The sequence below is a fragment of the Elaeis guineensis genome, chromosome 12, assembly GCF_000442705.2.
Source record: "Elaeis guineensis isolate ETL-2024a chromosome 12, EG11, whole genome shotgun sequence".
Classification (NCBI taxonomy): domain Eukaryota; kingdom Viridiplantae; phylum Streptophyta; class Magnoliopsida; order Arecales; family Arecaceae; genus Elaeis; species Elaeis guineensis.
This window is the reverse complement of record NC_026004.2, coordinates 2,895,820-2,923,226: the sequence shown is the minus strand read 5'-3', so window position 1 is coordinate 2,923,226 and position 27,407 is coordinate 2,895,820. Positions and strand designations below refer to the sequence as shown.

General features: G+C 38.9%; 2 protein-coding genes and 1 pseudogene across 6 annotated transcripts; 1 reads left to right on the top strand and 2 right to left on the bottom strand.

Moving 5' to 3' along the window:
* Positions 1 to 1,958: 1,958 nt before the first annotated feature.
* LOC105055798 (uncharacterized) lies at positions 1,959 to 14,955 on the top strand. 3 transcript variants are annotated; one of them, XM_010937790.4, is made up of 16 exons: positions 1,974 to 2,410; positions 2,496 to 2,540; positions 2,646 to 2,690; positions 2,802 to 2,951; positions 3,562 to 3,738; positions 4,681 to 4,824; positions 5,152 to 5,257; positions 5,451 to 5,599; positions 5,679 to 5,804; positions 6,505 to 6,648; positions 6,965 to 7,052; positions 9,654 to 10,027; positions 10,593 to 10,916; positions 12,314 to 12,529; positions 13,650 to 14,070; positions 14,708 to 14,955. In XM_010937790.4, exons 1-15 carry the CDS (start codon positions 2,183 to 2,185, stop codon positions 13,782 to 13,784), a joined length of 2,451 nt encoding a protein of 816 aa, XP_010936092.1. In that variant the 5' UTR covers positions 1,974 to 2,182; the 3' UTR covers positions 13,785 to 14,070; positions 14,708 to 14,955. The 3 variants fall into 3 exon arrangements, with proteins under 3 accessions (XP_073102860.1, XP_010936093.1, XP_010936092.1); XM_010937791.4 differs by lacking the exon at positions 2,496 to 2,540 and having other exon boundaries at positions 1,972 to 2,410; XM_073246759.1 differs by lacking the exons at positions 13,650 to 14,070; positions 14,708 to 14,955 and having other exon boundaries at positions 1,959 to 2,410; positions 12,273 to 12,388.
* Positions 14,956 to 18,184: 3,229 nt separating this feature from the next.
* LOC105055796 (histone-lysine N-methyltransferase family member SUVH2) lies at positions 18,185 to 22,952 on the bottom strand. 3 transcript variants are annotated; one of them, XM_019853858.3, is made up of 2 exons: positions 20,672 to 22,952; positions 18,185 to 18,335 (listed from the first exon to the last, which is right to left on the bottom strand). In XM_019853858.3, exon 1 carries the CDS (start codon positions 22,812 to 22,814, stop codon positions 20,730 to 20,732), a length of 2,085 nt encoding a protein of 694 aa, XP_019709417.1. In that variant the 5' UTR covers positions 22,815 to 22,952; the 3' UTR covers positions 18,185 to 18,335; positions 20,672 to 20,729. The 3 variants fall into 3 exon arrangements, with proteins under 3 accessions (XP_019709417.1, XP_010936090.1, XP_010936091.1); XM_010937788.4 differs by lacking the exon at positions 18,185 to 18,335 and adding an exon at positions 18,542 to 18,837; XM_010937789.4 differs by lacking the exon at positions 18,185 to 18,335 and adding an exon at positions 19,384 to 19,670.
* A 1,812-nt stretch (positions 22,953 to 24,764) lies between these two features.
* On the bottom strand, positions 24,765 to 25,475 carry LOC114914677 (xyloglucan galactosyltransferase MUR3-like; annotated as a pseudogene).
* Between the last annotated feature and the right edge of the window lie 1,932 nt (positions 25,476 to 27,407).

Genomic DNA, 27,407 nt, shown 5'->3' with positions numbered 1-27,407 from the left:
ACCGACCGACTGGCGGCCCGACCGACTGACGGCCCGACCGACTGGCGGCCCGACCGACTTGCGACCCGACCGACCGACTGACGACTCCGACCGACCGATCGTCGGTCGGGACGACCGACTGACGGATGCCATCACCGGCTAATTATCGGCTCACGACCGACTGAAGATACGTCGGGCGCACCTTTCCCCGACCGACTGAACCCAGAGGTCTGATAGCCGACTCACGAAAGGCTCGCCGACCAACGGAGGTGCCCGACGCCACTCAGCTGGCCACTGACCTAGGGTCGGCCGACTCCTCCGATCGCCGTACAGCCGCCAGACCTTGTCAGCTCTGACGGCAACATGCGGCACGGCTACCTAGGGGCATTGTCCCGTCGAGGATATTGTCAACTCTGGTGATTTGACAGCCGCACGGCGACGTGACATTTTCACGGCGACTCTGACAGTCTACAGTGAGTTGACAGTTCCTCACTTGTCCGCACCATTAATGACGGCGCCATACCGTGCTCCCCTATTTAAACCGGGGAAGGCAACAGTGCGAGGGATCGATCCGCTCCGTCTCTCCCGAAAACACAGGCTCGCTCCTCTCTCCCTCTCTCTCTCTCGATAAGAGCTCTCTGTCTACATTTCACTGTTGCCCAGTCACCTCTCTGACTTGACCGTCGGAGGGTCCCCGCCGGAGCCGCCTCCGGTCAGTGCGAACTTCATTTTGCAGGTGCACGCTCCCCGACGATCGGACGACGAGGCGATTGGCCGCAACACATCTCTTGCGGAAGTTTGTATCATATGTTACTGAATTGTTGGAAGATAGTTGTATTCTTTGCTTTCGATTACTAGTTCATATATTTATAAAAAAATTAATATAGAAAAATTAATATTGTTGTTGATTGGATGATATCACAGTTGATTATACGAGATATGGCTTTTAAACTTTCTTGATTACAGGAGATACAGCTTGTAAACTTTTTCAATTGATCTTCTAGTTTAATTATTAAATATTTTGTTGTTTAATTTTTATTAATATATCATGTTTAGCTTAATTTAATACATCTGATCTATCAAAAAAAAAAAAGAAAAAAAAAAGGACAAATGTTTTCCATGAAAAACACTAGGTGCACCCAACGTCACCCGTTTCTGGTTGGTAAGACGTGGGACCCCTCATTTTGGGTCCTCCCAAGCTAGTAACATGGTCTTGATTTGGGTGTGACAAAGGGTCAGGGGTGTATCATTCGCCCGAAAGAAGGATTCACTTTCCTTCGCTAGACTCCACCGTTGGATCATCAGTTGCCATCTTTGAGATCTGTGCCTACGGTAAGGACGATACGTCTGAATGCTTTGCGATCTGTCTGGTGGGTGATCCAACGGTATTTTCGTGCGAAGGAAGGTGAATCCTTCTTTCCCGCGAAAGATACAACCCGGTCCCGCGACGAAATTACGTGTTTAGTGTAGCTCGCTTAGGGGCCAGCCATTGACCATCGCTTCAACGCTGACGTCATAAAAAGCCTTTCAGACGGCAGCCATTGTTTCGATTTTTGAGTTACGAAGCACGATACCGTCGTGGCTGTCGTGAGCCACGTAGCAATATTCAATCCCCAGGAAGTGCGTCAGTACTATTAAATTGACGGTGCAGAGAGCCCATCGCCTCTCCACGTACGATCCTGCTGCAACTCGCCACGTGTCCTACCATCGTCCAGGCCTTCTCCTCTGAGCCCGGCGGATGGGCGGGGCCGCGGGAGCCACGTAAATAAAAGAAATTAAAAAAAAAAAAAAGGTGACATCTCGTTTAAGGCACTAGCGGCACTGGTCTTTCCAATTTCTTGGCCCCGGTCTAATGTTCCCTTACGACCTCTTTCTTATCTACTCCGTCCAGTTATGCTTTTCCAGTTGTATTTGCTTTTTCATATCAAGAATTTTTCATCTCGTTGCATATTGGCGAGGAACGTTACTATAAAACATCCAGAGTAACACTAGACTTCTGTTTAACCCCACCACTAAGGCACCGACTATAGAGCATCCGCTTCCAGTCTTCGACCGCCTTCCACGACTCCGGCCAGCGAAGTGACGGTATAAAAGAGTCCTCCCCGTCTCCCCGTTTTTTCTTTTCGTCCTATCTAGATCTGTCGCCCAGATCTGAGATCAAGAAAGGGGAGGATCAGAGGGGGGAGCTCCGGTTTCTTTTGCCATGGAAGCCGCCCCTCAGCTCCTCTACTGTGGCATCAAGCCCTTCCGCCGCTCGCTCGCCCCTTCGCTTGACGGATTCGAAATCGGACGGAAGAAGAATCGTCAACGCCCAATCGCCTCCAGGTCGCGGCGGTCCGGGGTATTCGCGGTGGCTACGGGGCCAAAGTCCGGTAATGCGGGGCCGTCTTTCCGATCCTCCTCGTCCAAGACTTCCAACGGAGCTGCGAACGTAAGAAATCGATGTTGAGCTAGGGTTGCTGATTTTTTTTTTCCGTAGTTAGACTTTTTCTTAATGGTTTCTTGGAATTGTTCAGGGCCCTCATGATTCCTCGCTCAAGGCGGTAAATGGGGCCGCGAACGTAAGGAATCGATTTGGAGATAGGGTTTTTTGATTTTCTTGTTGAGTTTTTAAGCCCTTTTCCCGGTTTCTGATACTCCTTTTGGTCGTTTCTTGGCTTTTCCAGAGGTCTCAAGCTTCCTCGCTGAAGGCTCCCAATGGGACCACGAACGTAAGATATCGACTGGGGATTTTTTTTAAAAAAATTTAAATTTTCTTTAGGCTTTTGGTTTCTTTTTTTGTTGCTAATTATTCTTTGTGATGGTTTCTTGGGATTTTTCAGGCACTTGGGAATGTGTCGGATGAGATCAAGAGGGTGAGGAAGCAGATGGAGGAGGACGAGCAGCTGGCGACATTGATGAGAGGACTCCGCGGTCAGAATCTAGCTGATTCGCAGTTTGCTGATGAGAATGTCCGGCTCCGCCTTGTTGAGGTCCGTTCCTTTTGATTTTAATCTTTAACTTTTCTGGAGTATACAGGAAGCACTCGTAGTTTGGCACCGGGAGAATTCAATGTTGAATTCTCGTTCGATGGACCTGCTATGTTGGCATATCTCTGTAAGAATGTCTGCTGGTCATGCGAGTCTTATGGAGTGTAGCAGCAAACGTGCATAGACATAAAATTTCAGATTCACTCTTAATGTGTATCATCATTCATTGAGGTCATTGAAAATTCATTCTTAATGCTTATCGTCATTTATTGAGATCGTTAACTCGATGTGTCACATGAATTTTTGCTTTCTGATGACTGCAAATGGTCTAAATTAGGGTTTGGGCTGTTAGATTGAGTTGTTGGATACACAAAACAGTAGCTTCACAAAGTGAAAAACTCACATCAGACAGAGTTAGCTCTGGAGGGTTCTGAAGATCGTTTAAGTTTTGGTTGAAATTATAATCTCAAGGATTCTCCTGGGAAATTGTTGCCTATAAATGCGCACTCCAAAAAATCAATAAAAACAACGCAAGTATTAATGTTAACACAGTCCATGAATTTGGGATTTTATTGGTTATGTTGTTGAGAGTTTTCTGCATTTACTTATTTAGGTACCAGAAATGAACAGCAGTGAGACTTTGCCTTTGGTGTATGATCCTGATATCGTAGCATCTTATTGGGGAAAACGTCCTAGAGCTGTTGCGACACGTGTTGTACAGTTGCTATCTGTTGCTGGTGGCTTTCTGTCTCATTTAGCATGGGATTTGATCACCAAGAAGATCAAAGAGGTATAGTTACTGCCACAGGCAATTTCTTTTTCCAATAAAAAACAGCTTCTGCAATTTGCTGTTGCATCTGATCCTTGTTAGTTTAGGGTTTGGTACTTGGCCTGTTTACAAGGAGGTATCATTCATTAGGTCAGCATATTATTGTGTCATCAATTGTTTCTTTTTTTTCTTTCTTTCTTCTTCTTTTTTTTTTCAAAATATGAGGAATCTTATAAGATCTATTTGAGTAATTTGGAACTTATTTAGTATTTAAATTGGAGGAGAATTATGGAATGAACTAGTAGGCCATTTCGTCTTTATGTGCAGAGGAAGCACTTGTGACTTGTACCCTTAACAAGTGCTACCAATCTTTGGTTAGGAATTATTCCCCTCATGACCTAACTGTAATGCCCTAGATTTCGCTTAATTTTATGGGTCAGTTGGCATCTTTCCTTTTCACTTTTGAATATGATAAGATTCCATGAAATTGCTGGTTATGCATGCTTATTCTGCTGAAGACAGCTTGTTCTGTTCTTGATCATGCCTATTGAAAGTTTTGCATTGTGAATGCACAGAACATTGTGGCTATGGCCAGAACAGGTCTATGGTCATTAAATGCCTCTATCATCGAATGCTAGTTGGTTTTATTTATGCTTATTGTTTGTAGTGTTAGCTTCCTTTCAAATGTCCTTCTTTTAACTTTTTCTATTTCTTTTCTGACTGGAAACTGTGAAAATACTCTCTCTCTCTCTCTCTCTCTCTCTCTCTCTCTGCGTGCATGTAGTACTAAGGTTATGCTATCAGTGTATCTATCTGGACTTTTAGCTAGTTACCTTTATGCTATTCTTTTCTCCTATTGCCTGGATTTTTTTTTTTTTAAAGAAAAATTTATAGACCCTTTTAGTTTCATAGGATTTTTTTTTTCCATGCTTCATTGTTTGTCTTTCTGCTTGTATCTTTTAGAACGAAGTTGCAAGAGCCATTGAATTGAGGGAAATTGTAACATCTTTGGGTCCAGCTTACATTAAACTTGGGCAAGCACTAAGTATTCGACCAGACATATTATCTCCTGCTGCAATGACCGAATTGCAGAAGCTCTGTGATAAGGTAACTTATTCACATTTTTCACAAATTTTTTAGATACAATATTGAAAATGATATAATTCTAGATATTAGGTATTTAGTTGCAAGAACAATAAGTTCTTATCGTATAAAATTGATAGCAACACTGTCTACTAATTCTTAAATTAAAATGCATTGATTTTGTATATATTTCATTCTAAGAAAGAATTTGTTTCATAACATTTTTGTCAATATGATTTCTGATTTGTTTGGTGCACTTTGTTTGTAAGAAAATTAATACTGTTTTCAAGTCCCTTCTCTGAATGCATGTCACTTGAATTGATTTGGTTTTTGTTTGTGCGGTACTTGAAGGTTCCTTCATTTCCAGATGATGTAGCAATGTCCCTTATCAAAGAAGAGCTTGGTCAACCTTGGTACAATATCTATTCTGAACTGACTTCCTCTCCAATTGCTGCTGGTAATTTCACCCATCTGTCTCAAAAAAAAGTTGTTCTGCATTTTTCTTGAAAGTGGCAGTGACATGTATATCACCAGTGAAATACTTTTTTTCTTCGTTCCGAACTTTTTTCCCTCATATTGCCTTTTTATTGTTATATTAGATGCTGATATCTTTTTTTCTAATTTGTCGTGACATAATGCTCTGTCTGCAGCATCCTTGGGACAAGTATACAAAGGTCGATTAAAAGAAACTGGTGAGTTGGTGGCTGTCAAAGTACAACGACCTTTTGTTCTTGAGACTGTAACAATAGATCTATACATTATTCGGAAACTAGGATTGTTTTTGAGGAGGTTTCCACAGGTAACATCTATTGCTGAAGTAAATAAAACTGCCACTCAACCAGACTACCACTTATTTTGTGTTTTCTTCAATCCATCAGGTTTCCATTGATGTTGTTGGACTGGTAGATGAATGGGCTTCTCGCTTTTTTGAGGAACTTGATTATGTTAATGAAGGTGAAAATGGATCTCTCTTTGCGGAAATGATGAGAGAAGACCTTCCTCAGGTAGTCACTGATTATTTACCTTCTCTAATGATTGAACAATCATCACTGATCCAACTGTTCAAGATTTAACTAAACTAGGTGGTGAATGCAAAGAAAAGTCCTTTCTTTTAAAATTAAAGCAACTATATGATTGTGTTCCTGAAGACACTGGAGGAAGTTGTTAAATTTGGCTTTAGATCAAGAATTTTAATTTGTGATTGCAATTATTGGTTGAATTCAAGTTATTATGAAGGTTGGTTCTTTTATTTCCTATGTGCTCCCACTCCTAAAATCTGCTCTAACCATATATCTTCTTAAATAGATGTTATGGTACTTGATCTCTCCCTTGGGATCATGGTATGGGGGCTCTAGCATTTGAACCATAACATGCTATGAAGTATCCCCTCTTCGTCTTGTATTTTCTCTATCGTTAGTCTTGATCAACTGTCAGTCTCTGTCTATGGCAAGGTTGACATGCATTGTGCAGATAGTCAAGTATGGACCTTAATTTTTATTATGAAAAACCCTTCTCCTGGAAATTTCACATGAACTTTAATTCAAAAGGCTCTTTTGAGCTACATGAGTGATGGAACTGCTCAATTTGCTTGTCATACATGAAACGATCTCTCAGAGTTGTACAAAGCAATCATTAAATTTCTTTCATCTTTTTAGATATACAGTAATACTTTTTGGTTAATTTGAAGAATTCTTAACATGTCAGGTTGTAATACCAAAGACCTACCATAAGTACACATCAAGAAAGGTTCTTACGACACAATGGATAGAAGGAGAAAAACTATCACAAAGTACAGAGGACGATGTTGGTGAACTGGTTAATGTTGGAGTCATATGCTACCTAAAACAGGTGATGTGACCCCTTTTCCAGTTAATTACTAATGCAAGTGGTGAATGCTGCTCGTGATCATTGGTTTGTGGTTTATCAATAATTTTCACTGCACAGTAGTTTTTATCTGCCCTTGAACCATAGAAGTGAGTTGAAAATGTCCTTTTCTCTCACCTTTGTTACTCGCTTTCTGGAGATATAGGTTTGAATCGGCAAACTATTTAAGCTCAAGCTTGTAAATATAGCTGCCACATTTTTTGAAAAATGTTCATTTATTCTAAGCTTTGTGAAAGTGATGATATAGTTTTATCTGATAATTTTATAGTTGGATTTACAGTTGCTTGATACTGGTTTCTTCCATGCTGATCCTCACCCTGGAAATATGATTCGTACCCCAGATGGAAAGTTGGCTATACTTGACTTTGGTAATACTCCACTTTACCTGACTATTTATGGAGGATAATGTGTCTATAAGTTTTGGAGTCTCATGCATGCAAAATTCATTCTTCAACCTATATATATCATCGTAAAGTTTAATGCACTTCTAGGAGTTCTAAATACAACACAGACTTCCATAACCAATAAAATGAAAAGAGTGTAAACATCAAATTTTGTCTGCTTATAAAGGCATTGGGAAGGTGAGTGGGCGGGGGAATGACAAAAGGAAAAATAAATCCCAATTTTAGTTTCTTTAAAGTCATTACTCACTAACATAGGTCACTCAATATTTCCCTGACATGGCCTCAGATAGATACTTAACAAGCAGATAGATCATATGAATTATTACAAGTTTTACTTTCTTTCTTTCTTTCTTTTATTCTCCCTTTTACCAAGATTTATTTTAAATGCTATGAGCAGCCAGTTTTGGAGGCATATGCTATGGAAATAGGAAGATGTATCTGAATAATCTTTTGTTGTGGAGGGGAACTACTGCTAACATAAAACTTTGCACAAATTGATGAGGTTAAGACATACTATCTATGTTCAAATATTTATATCAAATTTAAAAGTATTTGGTACTATAGGATTTTGAATCTAGGAAAGAAATAATTTGGCTATCAAGGTCTGATGGTTCTAAATATTCATATTTTCTAGGTTGGGTACACTGGTAAATCTCTCTCTTTAATCTTGCCTAAGGGAAAGGATAGAAGGAGGTGATATCTGGAAATACTTAGTGAGTTGAGGTATGTTCATGTTTCTATTTTCAGGAAAAACTGGCTGGTAGCCTATGAGGGGGAACATTTCAGATGAGCTTGGTTTTATCAATCTAAAATGATATGAGTTACAGAAAAATCTCATCTAGGAAGTCATCCCACAGGCTCACATGATTAGGCATTCCCTAATGCATCGAATTTGTTTGATTTAAAATTTAGGATTCCACAGTGAAGGTCATTCATCTTCTTTCCCTACTGCATCTCAAATATCACATGTGAGTGCATTCATGTTGTATAAATCCAATTGCAAACCATTTAGAACAACCATCTGAACTCTGCCTAAACTTTGTTTACATGCGCACATGTCATAATATAAATCTGAGATATAAATTTCAAAATCTCATAAAAAGAATGAGGACTTGATGCAATTAAAATAAGGTGCAAAGAGTCCTTTCTAGAACCCCATGTTGGCAACACCTTGCACAATCAGATATCATTGCACAATCTCCAGTGCCATTTTAAGGGACATAGAAGGCATCCCTGGATTTTATGATCTTGCGAATTCCATCTGTTTGCTTTTGGTCTTGATCAACCACTATTGTTTGTTATCTGTCTGAAGCTTAGGTGTTGGCCTTTATAGAATGTACTACAGCCATATATTCAATAGTGTAGCATGTTATGGTCATATGTTTGGAAAGGCTTGATGCTTGTCTGTGATTGTGAGCGTGCTATAGTCATGCTGCTTAAAGTCTTGATTTGATGGTTCCATGAGAGTAAGCATAACACTCAAGAATATTGCATCATGTGTATAGATTATTTTGCACTGTATATCTAGAGCAGTTAGCTACAAAAATTAGGTGGCAGTTAACCATAACCATGCCCATCAAGCCTCAACTCTACTATTTGTGTTAGCTTTATGAGTTAATCTACGAACCACTCTTATTAAGGGCCACCTCTTTAGTTATTTCAAGATTAGGTGCAATTACTATAGTAAGTTATAGAATGAGACCGTAGAAGACCCAAGGTTAATGAGCCTTTGGTAATGGGTAAAGTCTCTTGTAACTTGTAACATGAATCACTTGAAAAGGACCATACCAAATCGTTCTACATCATGTCTGCTATTGGCAATATTGACATAAAATGATACACATGCATGTTATAAGACATATATATTTGAAGAAGCTAGACTATTCTTGGTGAAACGAATGCTTGGCCTTATTTGCACATGAATTCATGTTTGAAACATCTAGGCATATCTTGTATCCTTTTAATCTTAAAAAAAAAAGAGAAGAAAAAAGAACATGCTTGTGTATATTGGAGAGTTCTAACCTGGATTGTTGTTGCATGCTTTATTAAATGATTGGCATATTTTGAAATGTCAGAGCAAGAAAGCATAAGCACAACAAGGGAGCTTTTTTGTTAATTGAAATCTGACCTTTAGATTGTTGACATTGATGATGAAAAATGCATTTCAAACATTTTCTTTTTAGTGTGTGCTTGAGCTAAACTCTCTCTGCTGCTATCTTGCATATTTATCTCTACCATTATGTTCCCATGGGTCTTTTGGCTCATTTATCTTGAGATTCATATCCTGGAAACAGGAATTGATCCTTGATTCTAACTAGGTGAGATGCGAAATTGTTATTCACCATGTTTCTTCTACCCTTTAAATACTCTAATACAACTTTACACATGTATTTGCCATTTTTATGTTATTAACCATATTCACAAGTTCATTTTTCTATCATATGCAATATGAACTACTTATGGTGGGAGATGTTAAATTTTTTGCAACCAGTTGTTCTGTTTTAATCATTTTGTAGGCTTTTGTAATGGACATGAATGACATAATCTGTGCCATTTCTGGTTCAGGCCTTGTGACAAGATTGACTGATGATCAAAAGTATGGTATGATTGAAGCCATAGCTCACCTTATTCATCGTGACTATGGTGCTATTGTCAAGGACTTCGTCAAACTTGATTTCATTCCTGATGGAGTTAATTTGGATCCAATATTGCCTGTTCTAGCTAAAGTTTTTGATCAAGCACTCGAAGGAGGGGGTGCAAAAAATATTAATTTTCAGGAACTGGCATCTGATTTGGCTCAAATAACATTTGATTATCCATTCAGAATACCCCCTTATTTTGCTTTGATCATCAGAGCTATTGGAGTATTAGAAGGCATAGCATTAGTGGGAAATCCTGATTTTGCCATTGTAGATGAAGCCTATCCGTATATTGCACAGGTATGCTTTTTCAGCTGATATTCTTGTAGTTTTTCTTAATGTCATACATCATTTGTTATATCTTGATCTTATAGTGAACATGTTTGCATTACTCCTTGTTGTTGGTGATATATTACCAAGCTAAGATACTTGTATGAAGAGATTGTTGTCCCATCTATATGATGAAGCTGAGCTGCACCTTTGTTTGTAAAACTAGTGAGCTTGTGTGCATTATGATATTCCTGGATATAGCGTAGGCAATATCACATATTAGATGCAATACCTCATTATTATTTCTGGTTGTAGCATCAGCAACTGTGGACCTGTACAGTATTCCATTTCTTTATGGAGGATAATAACTCATATTAGAATAAACAATGTGAAGATGTAAATGATCATACATTTTAGTCAAATGTGATAACCTGGTCAACATTTACCGTTAAATTTGTGTATGATATATAACCACGCCGTGAATAAAAGGTATTGGTATGGGTCCATCATAATTCACTTCATTCCATTTACATTTTATTTTAGTTCTGATACCTCCATGTTCTGATTTTGCTAATATTTTCTTTCTCAACTACAGAGACTTTTAACTGATGAATCCCCTCGATTAAGGAATGCATTGCGTTATACTATATATGGAAAATCTGGAGTTTTTGATGCAGAAAGATTCATGGATGTTATGCAAGCCTTTGAGAATTTCATTAGTGCAGCAAAAAGTGGGGGTGGTGAGAATCTGAATGGAAATATGGCTGATCTAGGAGTTTTGCAAAGTCAACCGGGTTATTTAGTTCCAGTATTTCCAGCAATGGTACCCCAGGCAGAGCAGCCAATCAGAACAAGGGCAGCCCTCGCATTTCTGCTATCTGAAAAAGGGAACTTCTTTCGAGAATTTATTCTGGATGAGGTAAATTACTTTGATATTTTATTATTTTTAATGGGTACGCATATCGTATAATGTACTAGGAAGCACAGATACGATATGAGACACGGGTACAGTACGACATGGATACGAGGATACGATAAATTCTTAAAAATATAGGATACGATACAGTTGGGACATGGTATATTAAAAAATATAAAATTAATATAATATTAATATAGAAGCATAAATACTCAAGATAAATTTGATAAATAAATACAAATCATAACTCAAGAGCATCTATGTTTGGAAAGTAAGCATCATTAATGCATAGTCATTACAAGCAAAAATCTTAAAAGATTAACATAAAAACACCAATGTTTCAACAGTCAGCATCAAGAGCATTTATTCTATCCTATCCTCCTGAACATTAACAGTTGCAATCTCATCTCCATTTCCATCATCAGTAAAAGGTACAGCTTCCATATCCAGTTCATCAAGAGACAAATTAGCAACTTCAAGAGCACCAGCACCACCATTAAATGGATCAAAGATAGAGCTGCCTTCACTTTTTCAGTACCCAGCCGTGTTCTAGCTGTATCCGATGCTGAAAAAAATCAGAAAAGAGAGGGAAAACAGCTGGACACGCGGTAGGTACGTATCGCACTGTGTCCTCGGTGTTTCTGTATCAAAAACGTGTCCGACACCGGTACGGCAGCCATTTTGGATATGCTAGAACTAAGTCATATTCCATCATTCTCTGTTCATCCAAAATTGACCCAAATGAGTCTTTTGTCATATTGCTCGTGAGTCTCAAATCCTCGAGTGACATGTCTTTATTTTATTCTGATCTATGTTCTGCTAACCTCTTTGGATATGCTTTTGATTTGTGTCCGGAAGGTAAAAACTGTATCAATTATGATCACTGTGCTTATTGTTAATTTTTTAAAAGAATTGTTGTGTATTCATGGTTTTCAAGTCTAATCCAATCATTTCTTGTCTTGATGCCAATATGGTCATAGCAGTTTAAGGAAGCAGTTGATCGAGAATGGACAATCACGTGATATTATTAATAGATTTGCTCTTTTAACAGTAACTTTCACTCCTGCAAACCATTGGGAACATGTTAATGAACTTAGAAAAAAATAAAGCTGATTTAGTCATGCTTTGTCTATGTGTGAGCTTCATATGTAATCATTGAGTATATGCTACAGAGCATTTATTGCTTGTAAAGTATATCCAGATTCATGGGCTTTCTGATGGTATATTTATTGTGACTGCTTTTCTAGCTTCAAATTTAAGAAATTTCAGTTTTTGCAAGTTGCTTCTGTGGTGCGTTGTGCACCTGCCAACAATTTTCTATGGCTTCAAAAATTTTCATATTATCTTGGTGATGTGTAGGGCACATACATTTGATTGTGGTTTTCTATTAATCATCGCAGATTGTCAAAGCAATTGATGCACTTTCAAGAGAGCAGTTGGTACAAATAACCGCAGCTTTGGGAATTGTAAACTCAGCCCCGATTTTCAGCATGGTTCCTCTCAGACCTGCAGCGTTGCTGCCTACAATCACGGAGGAAGACAGGGCCGTATTGAACAATGTCCAGAAAGTAGTTAAATTTCTAACTTCTGGAACATCGAAATCAACTTTAGATCAGGTAACTCCTATTATCTATATTTGAAGATCCATTGTACAATTTCATGCTTCTTTGGATATTTAAATTTTTTGTATGGACTGATGAGATTTTGAGGTTGATGTTGTCTTTTGTAAAAGCTTGGTGTAATTGTCACTATTATCTGAAAATGTACTTACACTAGACTTCCAGAGGGAGGAAATTACCTTAGAGATTAATTGCTCATGATGCTGTTCATGAGTGGTCCATTATCTGCCATGAAAATTGGACTTCCAGACATTTGAGCATATATGATTTTGTCAATCTGCCATTTCTAAGGGTCTGCTTGACCTTGTGGTGATTATGAAATGCTCATAGCACCTTGATTTTTATAATCAAACTTGTTGACTTTCCTGTAACGTATCCTTGGTTGCGAGGAAGTATGCCATAACCAACTTCACTATCGTACTTGTAAAATCAAGCATTTGTATTTGTTAAACTTAAATTGGTTCCCATTCTTCTGCATGTTCATCACTTGCTTTCTCATTGTTTGAGACATATGGAGGCCTATGTTACATGCATTTGCGATCCTAAACACTTGCACTTGCCTATCCTGTGACGTGTTTTGCTGTTCTTGTGCGAGTCCGTATATTGACCATATATGGATTACAGGCATATGCTTGTACTCTCTTGTTTACTTAGGTTGAGTCATGTTAATTGTATATAATGAATCTTTGGCTTATAAAAGCCTAACTTATTCTAATATATGCTTCTTAATTCTGTGGTGCTTGTTTATGTGGTGCTTCGGTAACCTACAATAGAATATTGTCATTCATTTTGGATACCACCACCGGATGGTAGAAACCATTACATTGTTTTGTTTGACAGAGAATCCATCAGATTGTTGTTCGAGTCCTACAACCCCATTGCTGATTGTGCCAGTATTCACTGGATATCAATAGCACATCTGATTTCTTGTTTATTCACGGCATTCGACAACCAATATTCGCTCGTTTCGCGGGCTTGCTTAGTTAGTGTTTTGATGCAACCAATATTCACTTCTTTCACGGGCTGAGTTCAGTGTTTTGATGCTATCAAATCCTTCATGTTAAGCCAACTGGATTGTGCAATAATGAAGTTTTTCTAATATGCTGGCCATTGGCAGGACGTAAATATTGCTTATATCATCCAAGAGCTCCTTCCTGTGCTGCCGGGCATCTCTGCAAAAGTGCTGCCAGATGTGTTGAGCCGGTTATCTTCACGGATATTAGCACGGTTGATTAGAGAAACATTTTTGTAGTTTGCAATAGAGAAATAGGAGAAATTAGCTTTCTTTTGTATATAAAATGTGCTCTTCCCCCAGAAGGGACTATAGTGATACCATGTATAGTGTTACCTATGCAATTGGTAAGCAAAATTGCAGCCCATTTTCTATCCCATCATCCTCTTTGTATTCGGTGGAGGGTATCCACTCATCAATCGGCAAATTATGTAATAATTCCTATCAGTAAAGTGATGGGCGTTGCAGTTGCTCCTACCAATTACAATTGAAGTGTCGGCGGGGACTGTTCTACTCATTAATCGAGGTGAGGTATCTCTTTGCCAATCTGAGATGAATTTCCTGATTGGCCTTTTGCCAAGCATGAGAAAGATTTACCAGATTTTAAGCTTGCCAAAAATGGTAAGCGAGCTCCAAAATATTTGTTGTATATCCAGTTGGAGCATTTAATGCTTTTATTAGAACCGGTAAAATGCGCATGCAGATGCTTGCGTAGAAGGCGAACATACAATCAAAGTTGTGATCAATCATAATTTAACTATACAAAATCTATTAAAATATGTTAGTATATATTTTAAATATTCACATATATGGATATAAAATCATTTTGTGGTATTATATGATTCTTATAAAATAAAATTGATGGATAGATGGTTTTATGGTTGATTGTTTGTAAAGAAACGCTAATTTGGTGTTTTTATATAGTGATCTCGTAAGTTGTATTAAGATTTAAGACACATTTTGTATTTTTATATAATGGCAATGCATATAGTAATCATAGAGTCATCTTTTAACTATGGTGATTATATAAAACATTAGAAATAAAATTTGATACGTCTTTGTGAATCTTAGTGATTATAATAAGGTTTAAATTTTGTATTTTAATATCTTGATTATTAGGATCATTCTAGGGTTTTGATAGAAAATTTTTTTATGCATTGCAGGTGGTGCTGAAGTGCATACACCGTCTGCAGTGATTGGCTCGTGCGCGGGGTTGGAAATAAAAAAAAAAAAATTTGCATACTACGCTCCAGCTTCGTGAGTAAACTAATCATTGCACGGAGCGAACTAATCATTATGGGTAGTGGGTAGTGCGTGTGTTCTGCATCATCTGTGGTGCACAAAAAATTTCTCTTATCGATAAATGTACAATGAAATTTGATGATGGGCCTTTTGCAGTTAAGATTTCAAATTCATCTTTTGGTACATTAACTATGAAATTATTGAGCAGTCACTATCGTGGAAGCTGAAATTTATTATTTTTTTTTCATTTATAGTTCACGGTGAGGCTTAGATTTTGTATGTCCAATGGTGGCTGCAAAACCATTTTAGGTTTCTTTGCAGTTCGTTATTTTAAACCTAAATTTCATGTTTCTCATTCTCTGGTTACTTTGTAAAACATGGGAAATAAATTTTGATGATAAGTCTTTGTACAGTTTATTGATTATTATATAAGACTTTCTTGTGAGAATAAATCATTAATTCGAGAATAAAATCTAGTGATAGGCCCTACCTAATTGTTCAATCTTTATTTTTAGGCCTAAATTTCATTCTTCAATATAGTTACCATAGAACCATACTGTTGTCAGTGTATGATTTATGAACGGAGGAAATAATTTTGTTTGTGACTTTGTGTATCATTAATTGTTTATAATAAGGTTTAGTTTATTTGTATATATCAGTCAGATTTGTTGTAGGATCAATGTATGAAACATGGAAAATAAAATTTAATGATAATCTTTCCATTAATTATATTAGGTTTCATATTGATGTTTACACGTAGTAATCATATGATCACTATATGAAACATAGGAAAATGAAAAATTTGATGTTAGATCCTATATAGTTTACAGATCATAAAACAGCCTATCAATGTTATTATATAGTTATGATATATATAATGATGGACTTATGGTAATTATATGAAACATGGAAAATGAAATATGGTATAGTTTGAAATTACTAGTGAGAAAATTTTTGCGTATAGATTAGATTTGTGCTACCTCTGCAATTCAAATATTGGAATTGTTTCACACCTCAGCATCCGCTGCCCATTTAGAAAGGGTATATGGAGTTTTATCAGACCTTTAGTTAAGATAAAAGGCAGGCATTCCACCATGTTAACTATGTGGACGTATTTGAAGGAAAAAGAGAGTTAAAGCTAAGTAGAGGAGAGCTAGGAATCAAAAACTCTGCTTTGTCTTGACGGGTTTGGAGAGAGAAATGCTAGATTGTTGGTAGGAAAACTCATCTCTTCCTGGTTTTATAGGATTAGTTGGGGTCTTGAATCTTAGTGGTGTCAGCTCTCAATATTTTCATCCTTTATTTCCCAATGATAAAAAATTCTGATTCCACGAGCATTGCCAGTTTAACTTAGGAGGCTCCTTATTTACTTTAATACCTAACCAAATTTAGGTGAGATGGGTTGGGTTGGAGCAGGCGGGTGGCTGATCCCCACCGGAAAAGAAAAAGAATTATGCAAAAAATAGGCCTTTTTTCTTTTCTCCTCTTTTTTTTTTTTTTTTTTTCGGATGAGATGATCAATCAAATCCTTTTAATATAAATATAACCATCATAATCAGACATCAAAATATCCCGAAGAGGATTGGGGATCTCTCGCAAGTCAATCCAGAAACACGATCTAGGGTGCTCTACGATTAACGTAGCTATCCAATCAATTGTTGTATTCACCTCTCGATATTTGTGCTTGATGGTGAGATCCACACAGTTCGACAGCATCACCGTAATATCCCGAAGGAGATGATGCGCATTCCCTCGCCTACACTTCTAAAGTCAAGTCACAACAGTGGTCGAATCACCTTCAATAAACCAATGATCAGCATGAAGGGTTCGACATGCAAGAGTGATCCCAGCCCATACAGCTCTACAGTGGGAATGGATGGGTCAAAGATGACTGCCCCGACCGCTATAAGTCTAGAGGCATGATCACGGATCACAAAACCAACTCCACTACTCTTGCCTCTGATCCTGCCATCGAAATTGACCTTGAGAAACTTCAGAGGAAAGGACTGCTAGATGATAAATACCCCACAGGCTGCTACATGAGCCTATAGGGAGTCCCAGGTCTTTAAAGGTCTCAAAGTCATATCCATCACCTCCATAGCTAAGATCAGGGCTCTTTTCAAAATAAATCTTGTAAAATATTTTCTAGTCTCAAATATCAAGCTATTCTTTGATAGCCAAATCTGGTAAGCTATATAAGCTGATTGAATGCCAACCAACCTTTGCACTCATGTAGCGATGTTCTGTCTCAACAGATCCAAGAACTCTCGATCTGAGGTCCCCTCCTGAGAGGAGAAGCTAAACATCCTTGCCTAGTGCCATACCTGTGCCGCTCTTGAACAGAGGAAAAGAACATGCTCAATGGTTTCTTCTACTCTACAGCAAATCGGACAGACAGACTGAATATCCAGATCTCTAGCCCTTAGGATGTATTTGGTTGGAAGCCACCTCTAAGTGACCTTTCAAAAGAAGAGACTCATCTATGGATGCACTCCAATCCGTCAGATCCACCCAATGTCCATCTGTCTCGATGGCTCCCTTCAGAATTGGCAATAAAAATCCACTGTAACTACTCTCAGCAAATATGATGACCTCCATACTTTGACATCCTGAGTACTATAGGTCGAAGTCACTAATAACTGCACATGATTAGCCAAAGACTCTCCGAACAGCTGAATCATAGCCACTGAATCCTAGACCCAGCCATCCTGGACAAGTAGATTGCTCATGAGACCCCCACCTCCATACTGATAAAAGTCGACCAGTGGTTGAACGGTACCTCGACCACCCATGGATCCAGTAAGATACAGACTGCCCGTTCCCCGCTAACCACCTAGATTATGAAATGACCTCAAGGGCCCGCTCACAAATGAAGGAACACCTCAACTAGTCTAGATCTCCACTTTGATATCCCACGAACCATATCTGACCCTCGTCATCGAGCTCCACCAACTACTAGGATGAAGCAGAAATCGGACAGTATGTCTGATAATAAAAATCTCGAGCCTAACGACCAGTGATTGGATCCCTAAATCATCATCCGTCAACTGCTGGTATACAACATCCCAAGTTAGCAAGTACATGCCGCCACCTTCAGCTATCGAGCCCCACAAGAATCTTTGAAAAATAGATTTTTTTTTCTTTTTAGGGTATCTTAAATTTAGTAAAAATTGATTTGACGACTAAAGGGAAATTACACCTTGTTCTGCCAGATTCTCCTCTCTTTAAACTTCTAGCTATCCAAACTGCTCTCTTAGGTTTTACTCTCTCATGGTTCGATGGGAGGAAAAGGATGTGACCAAGTTGAAAGCTTTCTTACATGCCATGAAACTCAAATTTTCATTGCCGGTAATAACATTAGGACCGTACAGAAAACCTTCCGTAAGTTTCAAAAAAGTTCGTTTGCCCATGTCCTGCATGTTACCAGCGCTGTTCAGTTTCATAGCAAAACCAGAACCACCTGGTGAGGGATACGATCATCTTGGACACTACCATTAAGTCTGCTGTCTTTAGCAGTGTACTCTAGATTCCCTCATAATTACCTCGATCCTGCCAAGTAGATGGAAGTTGTTACTTGGATTTCATTTCTAATAGAGATTACAAGCGAAAACAACATAAAATCGTAGTTCAAATATACTGACTGAGATCAGCTACCATGAATTGGTATGAAAATGACTAGAAATTTAGTTATGACCCACCCACGAGGCCTAGTACGTCAAGAACCGCCTACACACGTATATAGTTGTACATTATCAGATGCAAAGCTGGGTTTTATTTTGCAAGCTTTACTGTCAAAAGAGTACCTGTATCTACAATCAAAGTTTTAGGTTCTTTAGTAATACACCGCTTTTATATCCTTGTACAACAACCAAAATGGTTCACTTTGAGACAGCCTGAATTGCCTCTCCATGCCATAATCTCTCTCTCTCTCTCTCTCTCTCTCTCTCTCTCTCTCTGTTCTAAATGGTTTTGCAAGCCTCGGAAGACCTTCCATCAGCTTCTGCTGTCGTAGTTTGAAGGCTCTGATGTTTACCCAAGAGAAACTGAACATCTGAACAAACTCAGAAAAGCAACTTCACTAACTCATTAATTATCTTATACATCAGGTTATGATCAAACAAAGAAAAAGGTAATTTTGAGAAAAAGATCGAACAAGCCCTCCTACTTGGAGAATCTACATTAAAAGGGTACATACAAGGGTCTAAGTCTTGAAAGGGCATGCAAATGCCCTGAATTTCTAGTTTTTTCAACAATTTTACAGGAGATTTTCACCAAATGTAAACAGATACAATAATAAATGAATATCATGAACCACATTTATGAAATGTAGCTTTACCTTTACACTTGCCAACAAGCGTCGGTCTTAAATACAAAATTTAATGTCCAAGCAGATAAGTACCACTAGGTGCCAATCCGCGTACAAAATTTGGCATCCGTGCAGATAGATTTTACTTGATTGCTTCATTTTATTTTCAGCAAAACAAGCTTTAACAAGAATGCAAAACTAATTTAGAAATGGCAAATATGTTTGGGTTATCAATTTTTGACGACATAGTTTTTGACTAATAAAACTTGATAAGTTGTGCAATACTAGAAAGAAGCACAAGGTACCTATGTATTGCCAAACAAACCTAAAGTGATTCAGGTTTTTGCTTCCAATATACCACTTTGCATAAACATCCTTAATATCATTAAGTTAACAAATTTCTTGCAAGAAGAACAAAAAAGGACTACATGTAGCCTCAGCGCTCACTATCACAAGCTTGTAAAGGTCAATTCTGAAACCACCACCATGTTGCTTGCTCTTCGTATTTGAACCAATATATATTAACAAGCCTATCGGCTGATGACATGCCTACACTTGATGACTGCCATGCTTGATGTCTATGACACATTAACAAAAACCATAAAATAGATTTAGGACATATAGGCTAAAGCCCTGAAATATTAAGAGCACATTATTTATGCTGCAAACTTTTCCAATTGAAAGGGACTCTTCAAACAGTTATCCACTTTGAAGTTTCACATAATTCACATATCCAAAGGTAAGGATATGTGTGCACATTTGCGATGAAATTAAAAACTCGTAATGAAGAAAGAACCTACAATTTGCACCAGTATTAACATGGTAACGCTAAATTTATGGTGACAAGCACTAAACTGGTAAATAATGTAAGGAGAAAATGTCATGTCATTGTAAATGTAAAGAAATTCCCTTACAACAATAGCAAACATTCACACATAAGAGGAAATGTAAACCATCAACCATATATTTCTTAGTGTTGTTAACGTTCAATTTCTAATAACATGATAGAGGCTTTCAACAAATTCCAGTCGCTAGCTAATGCGCTCACATGTATTCTCGAAAAAAAGTAAACATTAAAGTTTTATCCACTTCTATTTGCTTTCTTCAACAACAAAACAGGTACACTATATCATTTCTTTAAAGCATACACAAGTTCTAATGTGCTGCCCCTGTTCATGGTATCCTAACAGGAAAAGTTCTGCGAGGTAGTGGATGAAAAACTAGCTGGATGGTACATGTATGCTTCTTGGATCATTGAAATCGTAACCTTCCTTCTTACAGTCTAAACATCGAATGCAGATCATAAAAAACACCATAATATACATCTTCAAAGAACTGACAAGCTAATTTCAGCATGCCAGGCTAACAACAGTTGTACAGAGAAATCTTTCCTGCAAGAACATGTCTGTGGCTTGCTAGTTAACAAACAACAATGCAGTAACGGTGTGCCTGCTGTATACGGGACAGCTCCAAAACCTCAAGATTAAGTTACCTTGCATAATAAAGAAAGCTATGGGAGCAGTCACCAAACTACAGAGAGTAATATATCTGTGAACTTCAGAAGGATTCAGAATAATACCAGGGAAAAGCAGCTCCTCGTGTCAGTGTCCAAAGATCAGCATTTTTGCCTCCAAAATTCATGGACTTTCAAGGAACCCGGAAAGGACAGATTCATCTCCCACCCCATAATCAATGCTCAACTCTGTTAGAGGAGGGATGTTCTCCATTGCAAAGACCATAAGGTGAGGGTACGACTCATTATAGTGATCATATAGTACAAACTGCACAAACACGTTTGGGCTACACGTATGGCTCAGGTAACAAGCAACATTCCTCATTCTCGATACATCTATTGAGAAGCTCAACTCTGGGAAAGAAGGGAAACTAGGAGGTGTATAATCAGGAAAGACATCAGAAATGTCTCCCCATTGCATCCATCTTCCTGGAAACCTACTGGGATGGATCAAACTATCGCCACCAATCTTAGAAAACTCTGACCGCTCCTTCTTCAGCACAACCCCACTAAACTCACAAACAAATGCTCCCGCCCGGATAAAATCCAAGGACCTGACTCCCCACCCTGTTTCCCTCGATCGGAACACCTCCAGCTGATTCCTTACTCCCTTCTGGCTCACTCGGTTCGCACAACTCATTGGGCATTGGCACAAGGTGCCGCACTCATATATCAATGGCTTCCCCTTCAAAAGAAGCCCATTTCCATCATAAGCAAACTCACCACCATTTCTTCTTGCACAGTGGCAATCAAACGAGCAATTGGATGCACACTGACACCCCGGTCCTCCATCAACCCAACCTCTCTCATTAAAAACACAACTCGGGTAGAATGGACGAGCCAGATACTCGAAAAGCAGTGGCTCCTTGTCATCATCTATATCATTGAAAATGAACACAGGCAAAGTCTCCTTCCCGTTTGAGATGTCAAGGCTCAAGTATCCGACCGGCTTCACTCCCAAAGGATTGACCTTCAATTCTTCTGCAAGCTTAAGCACGTAGCTGCCCATCATTTGTTGGCCTTCAATTCTTACAAGCTTGTACTTGTAGACACCGAAGCCAGACTTTCCGGCATCATTCCAGCAGTCGACGACCTTATAGAGGCCATCATAGACATAAACCTTGCCGGAGGGGCTGCAATCGGTCTTGGACCCGCGGATAACCCGGATCTCGATACCGTAGTCCATGCTGTACTTGAGGGCCAGGTTGCCAGCCTTGAGCTCCTGGTCCACCGATTGCCGGGCATCTCTTTTCTCCCTCCCGCCGTGGCCGGTGTAGATGAGGACGTCCCCTCTGTCGTCGTCGTCCTCGTAGCCGCCGGAGACGATGATGCTCGTGGCAATGGGCTCGCCGGTGCCGGTCTGACTGGCCCGTACGTAGTCGATCCCGGCCTGCATCTGCCCATGGAGGCCGACGACGCAGAGCTCCACCCGGTAAAAGAAGACGTCACCGATCTCGATCCCAGGGATGGACCCGATGATCCGGCGGTCGCGGTTGAGCCAGAGATCCCGGTGTTTCATCAGCCCCGCCGCCGCGAGGTCCGCCCGGGCTCGCCGCCCCAGCGGCGGCAGCGGTGGCGGCAGCCACGGGGCGGCCTCCGTCCGCTCCTCGACCCGGAGCAGGAGGTGCCGCAGCGATTCGAAGGTGATCCGGGCACGGCGGACGACGTCCCGGAGGTAGATCTTGTCGGCGGCGGGAACCGAGGAGACCCGGACCATCTCGGCGGACCGGGGCTTCTTCTTCTTGGGGGCGACGAGGTCGGCCGCGGCGGGGACGATGGCCGAGGATGATCCGGCGGTGGCATCGGAGGGTGGAACGATGGCCGTGGAGGATCCGGCGGCGGCATCGGGGGCGGGGACGATGGCCTTGGAACCTCCAGCATCTTCGGCGGCTCCGGCGCCGAAGGGGGAGGAGAGGCGGCGGTGGAGGCCCTCGACGTAGGAGGCGAGGTAGCTCTCGGCCCGGCGGAGGTAGTCGGCGACGAGCTCGTCGCCATCGGGGCCGGGGGTGACCTGGCGGGGACGGGGGAGGAGGTCGGCGAGGAGGAAGGGGTCAGGATGAGGGTTGGAGCTTGGCAGGGGGAATCGAGGTCCATTTCCTCCTCCATTAGAGGGTTCTTGCTGCTCTCCTGGCTCGATTTTGGGGGAAATTAGCGGGTGAGGCGTTTGGTTTAAATCTAGGAAGGTGATTGGAGGGCGTGGTGGATCCATGGAAACTTGGGATTTGCCTTTGACTTTTCCTGGTTTTCTTGGAATAATTTAGTTACCAAAGATGTTGAGAGGATAGGAGAAAGAGGAGAAAGATGGATGAGATGAGAAGCAAGAGTGGATGCCATCCAAAAAGAAAAGAAGAGAAACAGCAGCTTTTCATTAGATATTATATAAAATTATTCTATCTTTTGTCTATTTATATTTTTATATATTTTAAATAAAATAATAAAATATTTTAAAAAATTAATAAATAATAAATAATATTAAATAAAAATTATTAAAAATAATTTTAAAAAATTATTAATAATTTTTTTATTATTATATTAAAAAATATAAATTAAATTTATATTTAATTTATAAATTACTTTAAATATTTATTTTATCTTTAATATTATATTAAATAAATTTATTATATATATTTTTTAAAAAAATTATACAGACACCTTCTTAAATTTATCTCAATTTCACTTACACTCATTCCAGTTTAAAATGTTTCAATTAGATCTTTCAAATTATCGAAATATATCAATGTGCCCCTTCCGTCTATTTAAGTAATAATACCATTATGTTTCCCTTCGAAAATACGAAAATAACCATCCCTCCCTTCAAAATCTATTACGATGCCGGTCCTTCCTATTTCAACATCCGTCATTTTGCATCTCTTACTTCTGATAATTGTTCTCCGATCAGATTCCGACGACGATCTCCACCCCACTTTCTGTTTTAATCGAACAATGTCTCCTCTCTCGTGCACTAGTGTGACAGTCTCTTGAATATCTTATTTTTATTTGCAGGTGGGCCATAAAATTAAGGGTGAGCCATCTTAAAAAGAGGAAAAATAAGGTACTAGCTTTTTCTTTCTAGATGCAAGAGATTGGAAGATGTTTGTTTCCAAATACCTTCTATTCACCTACCAGGCAGCCTTATCTACATATATTTCACACAAATTAGTACTTCATCCTTGTCAAAAGAACCAAAGCAATATGTCCATCAGCATGAATTCAGAATTCTTAGACAAGCCTAGGTCATCTGTATTACCTTTGTTGCGGTCAATCCCCTTGTCGCCTGGTCGCCGGGAACAAGCACCTGCAAAAGAAGTCTGCACTGACCGGAGGTGACTCCGGCGGAGACCCTCCGACGGTCAAGTCAGAGAAGAGACTAGGCAATAGTAGAAAAGAATCAAGGAGCTCAGCGAGAGAGAGAGAACTAGGGCTTCAGAAGAACCTCTTCACAGCACTGTTGCCATCCCCGTTTTATAGTAGGGTGCGGTGTGGCGCCGTCATTAATGGCACAGACAATCGGGAGAGTTGTCAAATCGTCGGAGGCTGTCAGAGTCGCCACAGACTATCAAGTCATCGTGGGCTTGTCACATCACTGGGATTAGTCTATATCCTTGGCAGGACAATATCCCAGGGCGGGTATGTCGCATGTCTTTGTCAGGACGGCGGCCCTCGGTAGTCGTACGACGTTTGAGGAAGCCGACCGACCATACGTCGGCATTCGGTTGTGGGATGTCGGATGAAGACCCAGAGATCCTACGACGGTCAGTCGGACGCGTTGCGGGAGTCGAACATCAGACTCCACAGTTCGGTCAGTCGGAAATGAAGAGGGTCTGTCCGACCGACATTTATTCGGTCAGACGATGTCGGTAATCGTCGGTCGGTGCGGTTAGTAGAGTCGGACGTCGGTCAAGCGGGCCTGACGATGAGTCGGTGTGAGAGGGATCAGTCGGTATATCCCAACAACCTTTGACCCAAATGGCCGAATGATGTAACACAGGGAACCAAAACAGATGGAGGTCACTAGATGAGGGGCGATAAGAATCAAATAATCCACATATAAACAAACAATGCAATATCTCCTGTGTCTCCCATTGTTTCCTATTAGAAGGAAAAAGGGTTCTGCCTCCAAGAGTGAAGGCACACTTACAAAATATTATCAATTATGCTATTATACACCCATGGTATTAGTACCAGTACTTAAAGCATATATCAGGCTTGGTATCTCCAATTTTGACCTAGGATCTGCGTATATCAGCCTTGGTATGAGATTTATGACCTCCTCTCTCATATCCTTCACAACATCTAAAGGAATTTGCTTCAATCTTTCTTCAATGCTAATGTTCCTCTTACAAATATCATCTTCTGGGGTGAAGACTGAATACTTCTTATAATTTCTTGGAAGATACCAAGTGTATTGGGTATAAGCTGACCCCCGATGGAAGAAAACAGGGATACAACCAGCCAGCATTGAGTCAAAAGCTGATCTCCTTGTATATGAATCCCCTTGAGGCTGCAAGCAGGATAAAGAGCTCTGGAACATCTGCATTATGCTGCTAGAAGAGTGGCACTTGCTCTTCCCAAAATCGCATTCTAACAATTTACAAACCTAAGACTTTTTGCACTGGTTGATAATATGTCCTCCGATAGATTTTGGGTTATCAGGGTGTCGTGCCCCTGCAAAGGAGAAAAGAAACTTTCGCTCCAACTTTCTCGTTCGATCCTACCAAATGAAGACATCAGCATCCTTCGTCGGGTGGAAATAAGTAGGAAACGGTATCCCAAAATCATTTGCATTCCATGGGCTTGACTCCACGGCCGGCATAGACATGTTCTTGACAGCCGGTAAGAAGAAAAGCCCAAATCCATTAACTTTAACCATCAATCTCAACTAAAATCACAAATTTTGGGAATCCATTGCAGCTAAAGAGAAGACAAGAGCATCTCTTGTATCAATATATAGAGCCCAAATCGTAATTCGGTGCTCAAAATAAAGACATGATGAATCACTCCGAAAATAGCATCAACCAAATCCCTAAATCATCATTCAGAATCTGAAAATTAGGCAGCATAACAACGGAGCCCAGATCCTACTTCGCTATCCTAAATGAGTAAACAGCTATAAAATTATAAGATACCCCCATAAAACCCAAACAAGTCCTCAAATCACAGCTACCATAAAAAGAACTTAATCGTAACTGCAACGGTGGAAGCCTAGAGACATCAAGAACAACAGAATTCGAAGGAAGAAATCGATCGGAAAACAATAAAAAAAAAAACTACCTTTTGGATCGAATCAACATGATAGATGAACTAAAAATCAGATCTTGGGAACGAAAAGAAGAGGAAGAAGAGATTAGTGAGAGAGTAGGAGAGCATATACTTAGAAAGTATGAGAGAGAAATCGACGTCAGAGCTCTCTATCTCGAAGGTCAGATAATTCAGTCAATTTGATAGCCAAATTAAAATCAAAGATAATTTTGTTATTTCGAAAAAGTAGGATATCATGTGAGGGTCATGCGACAACATTCTGTTAACGGAAATGGATGAAAGGGGCACATTAATATATTTTGATAATTTGAAGATTCTAATTGAGATGTTTTAAACTTAAGACGACATAAGTGAAATTGAGATAAACTTGTAAAAGTATGTGTATAATTTTTTTTATTTTTTAGTTACACTCTTGAGAGATAATAATTATTTTTTTCTAACAATAATGAAGATAGCATCGAAATAAAATTATTTATATTATATGAGTGATCAAGCACTTGTTGGGATGATATCTCTTGCCATGTGAAAAAGGATATGGGAATTTCATGTTGTATCATTATCACTTTAATATAATATTTTTTTTTAACTTTCTAAAGTAGAAGATGCCAACTTTGCCGATTGTGGTGGTTGTATCAAAAAGGATATATTTAGGTTCGCTGGGAGGTGGAACTTTTTTTTCTTTTCTTTTGAGGAAAGATGAAAGCTTTTTTTTTTGTTTAATCTATCTAAAAATCTATATTTTTTTGAATAAATATTTCTTAAATAATATTTTGATAGAAAAATATTTTATTTATATCATTTTATGTGTTAAAAAATAGCTCCAAAATCTATCACCTATGTTCTTTTCAATTATTATTTTTTCGACTAAGTTGCTAAATTCTATTTATATTTCTTATAATATCCTTTATATATATATGTGTGTGTGTGTGTGATAGAATATAATATAATGTTTATCTAATATAATAATAATATAATATAATATTATAGTTAATAGTATTTTAGCAATAAAATAAAATATGTATTTTATCGAATGATGAGAAAATGACTATCTACTTCCTAGGTAAGTAAGATTTTTTTTTAATTTTAAGAGTAAATATTATCCATAAAAAAAATAACTTATCCATTTAAAAATATATGAGACATGGAAAGTTAGTTAATAGAAAAACTAGTCAATCTTTTCATGATATTTATCTACCAAAGAATTAACTCTAAAGAATTAATCATTACTCACCTATAGGTGAGATTTAAACCTCTATGATCAATTCTATCTCCTCACCCATCTCCGAAGTGAAAACTAACTTTGGACTAATTTGATGTACATGACAAAGTTTTGAGATGTATGAATGTCATATTTAGAGAAAACTAACCAAAAATTATTTATTAATCTTAAAACCTGCATTGCAAGAAAAAACAATGTTTTAGTCTGCAACAAAACTAAATTATACACATGCTAGAAAGTTTAAAATTAGTTCAATTTCTGTCAAAGTTGAAGAAGTTTAGGGAATAAAAATGGGAAAGCAATGCCTCTATTGTAGCATATTAC

Excerpts from the sequence above, each read along its gene's own strand:
- LOC105055798 (XM_010937790.4), top strand. The coding sequence starts at position 2,183 with ATGGAAGCCGCCCCTCAGCTCCTCTACTGTGGCATCAAGCCCTTCCGC. Across the intron at positions 2,541-2,645 it reads CGGTAAATGGGGCCGCGAAC|AGGTCTCAAGCTTCCTCGCT; the intron begins GTAAGGAATCGA and ends TGGCTTTTCCAG. Across the intron at positions 6,649-6,964 it reads TCATATGCTACCTAAAACAG|TTGCTTGATACTGGTTTCTT; the intron begins GTGATGTGACCC and ends TTGGATTTACAG.
- LOC105055796 (XM_019853858.3), bottom strand. The coding sequence starts at position 22,814 with ATGGATCCACCACGCCCTCCAATCACCTTCCTAGATTTAAACCAAACG.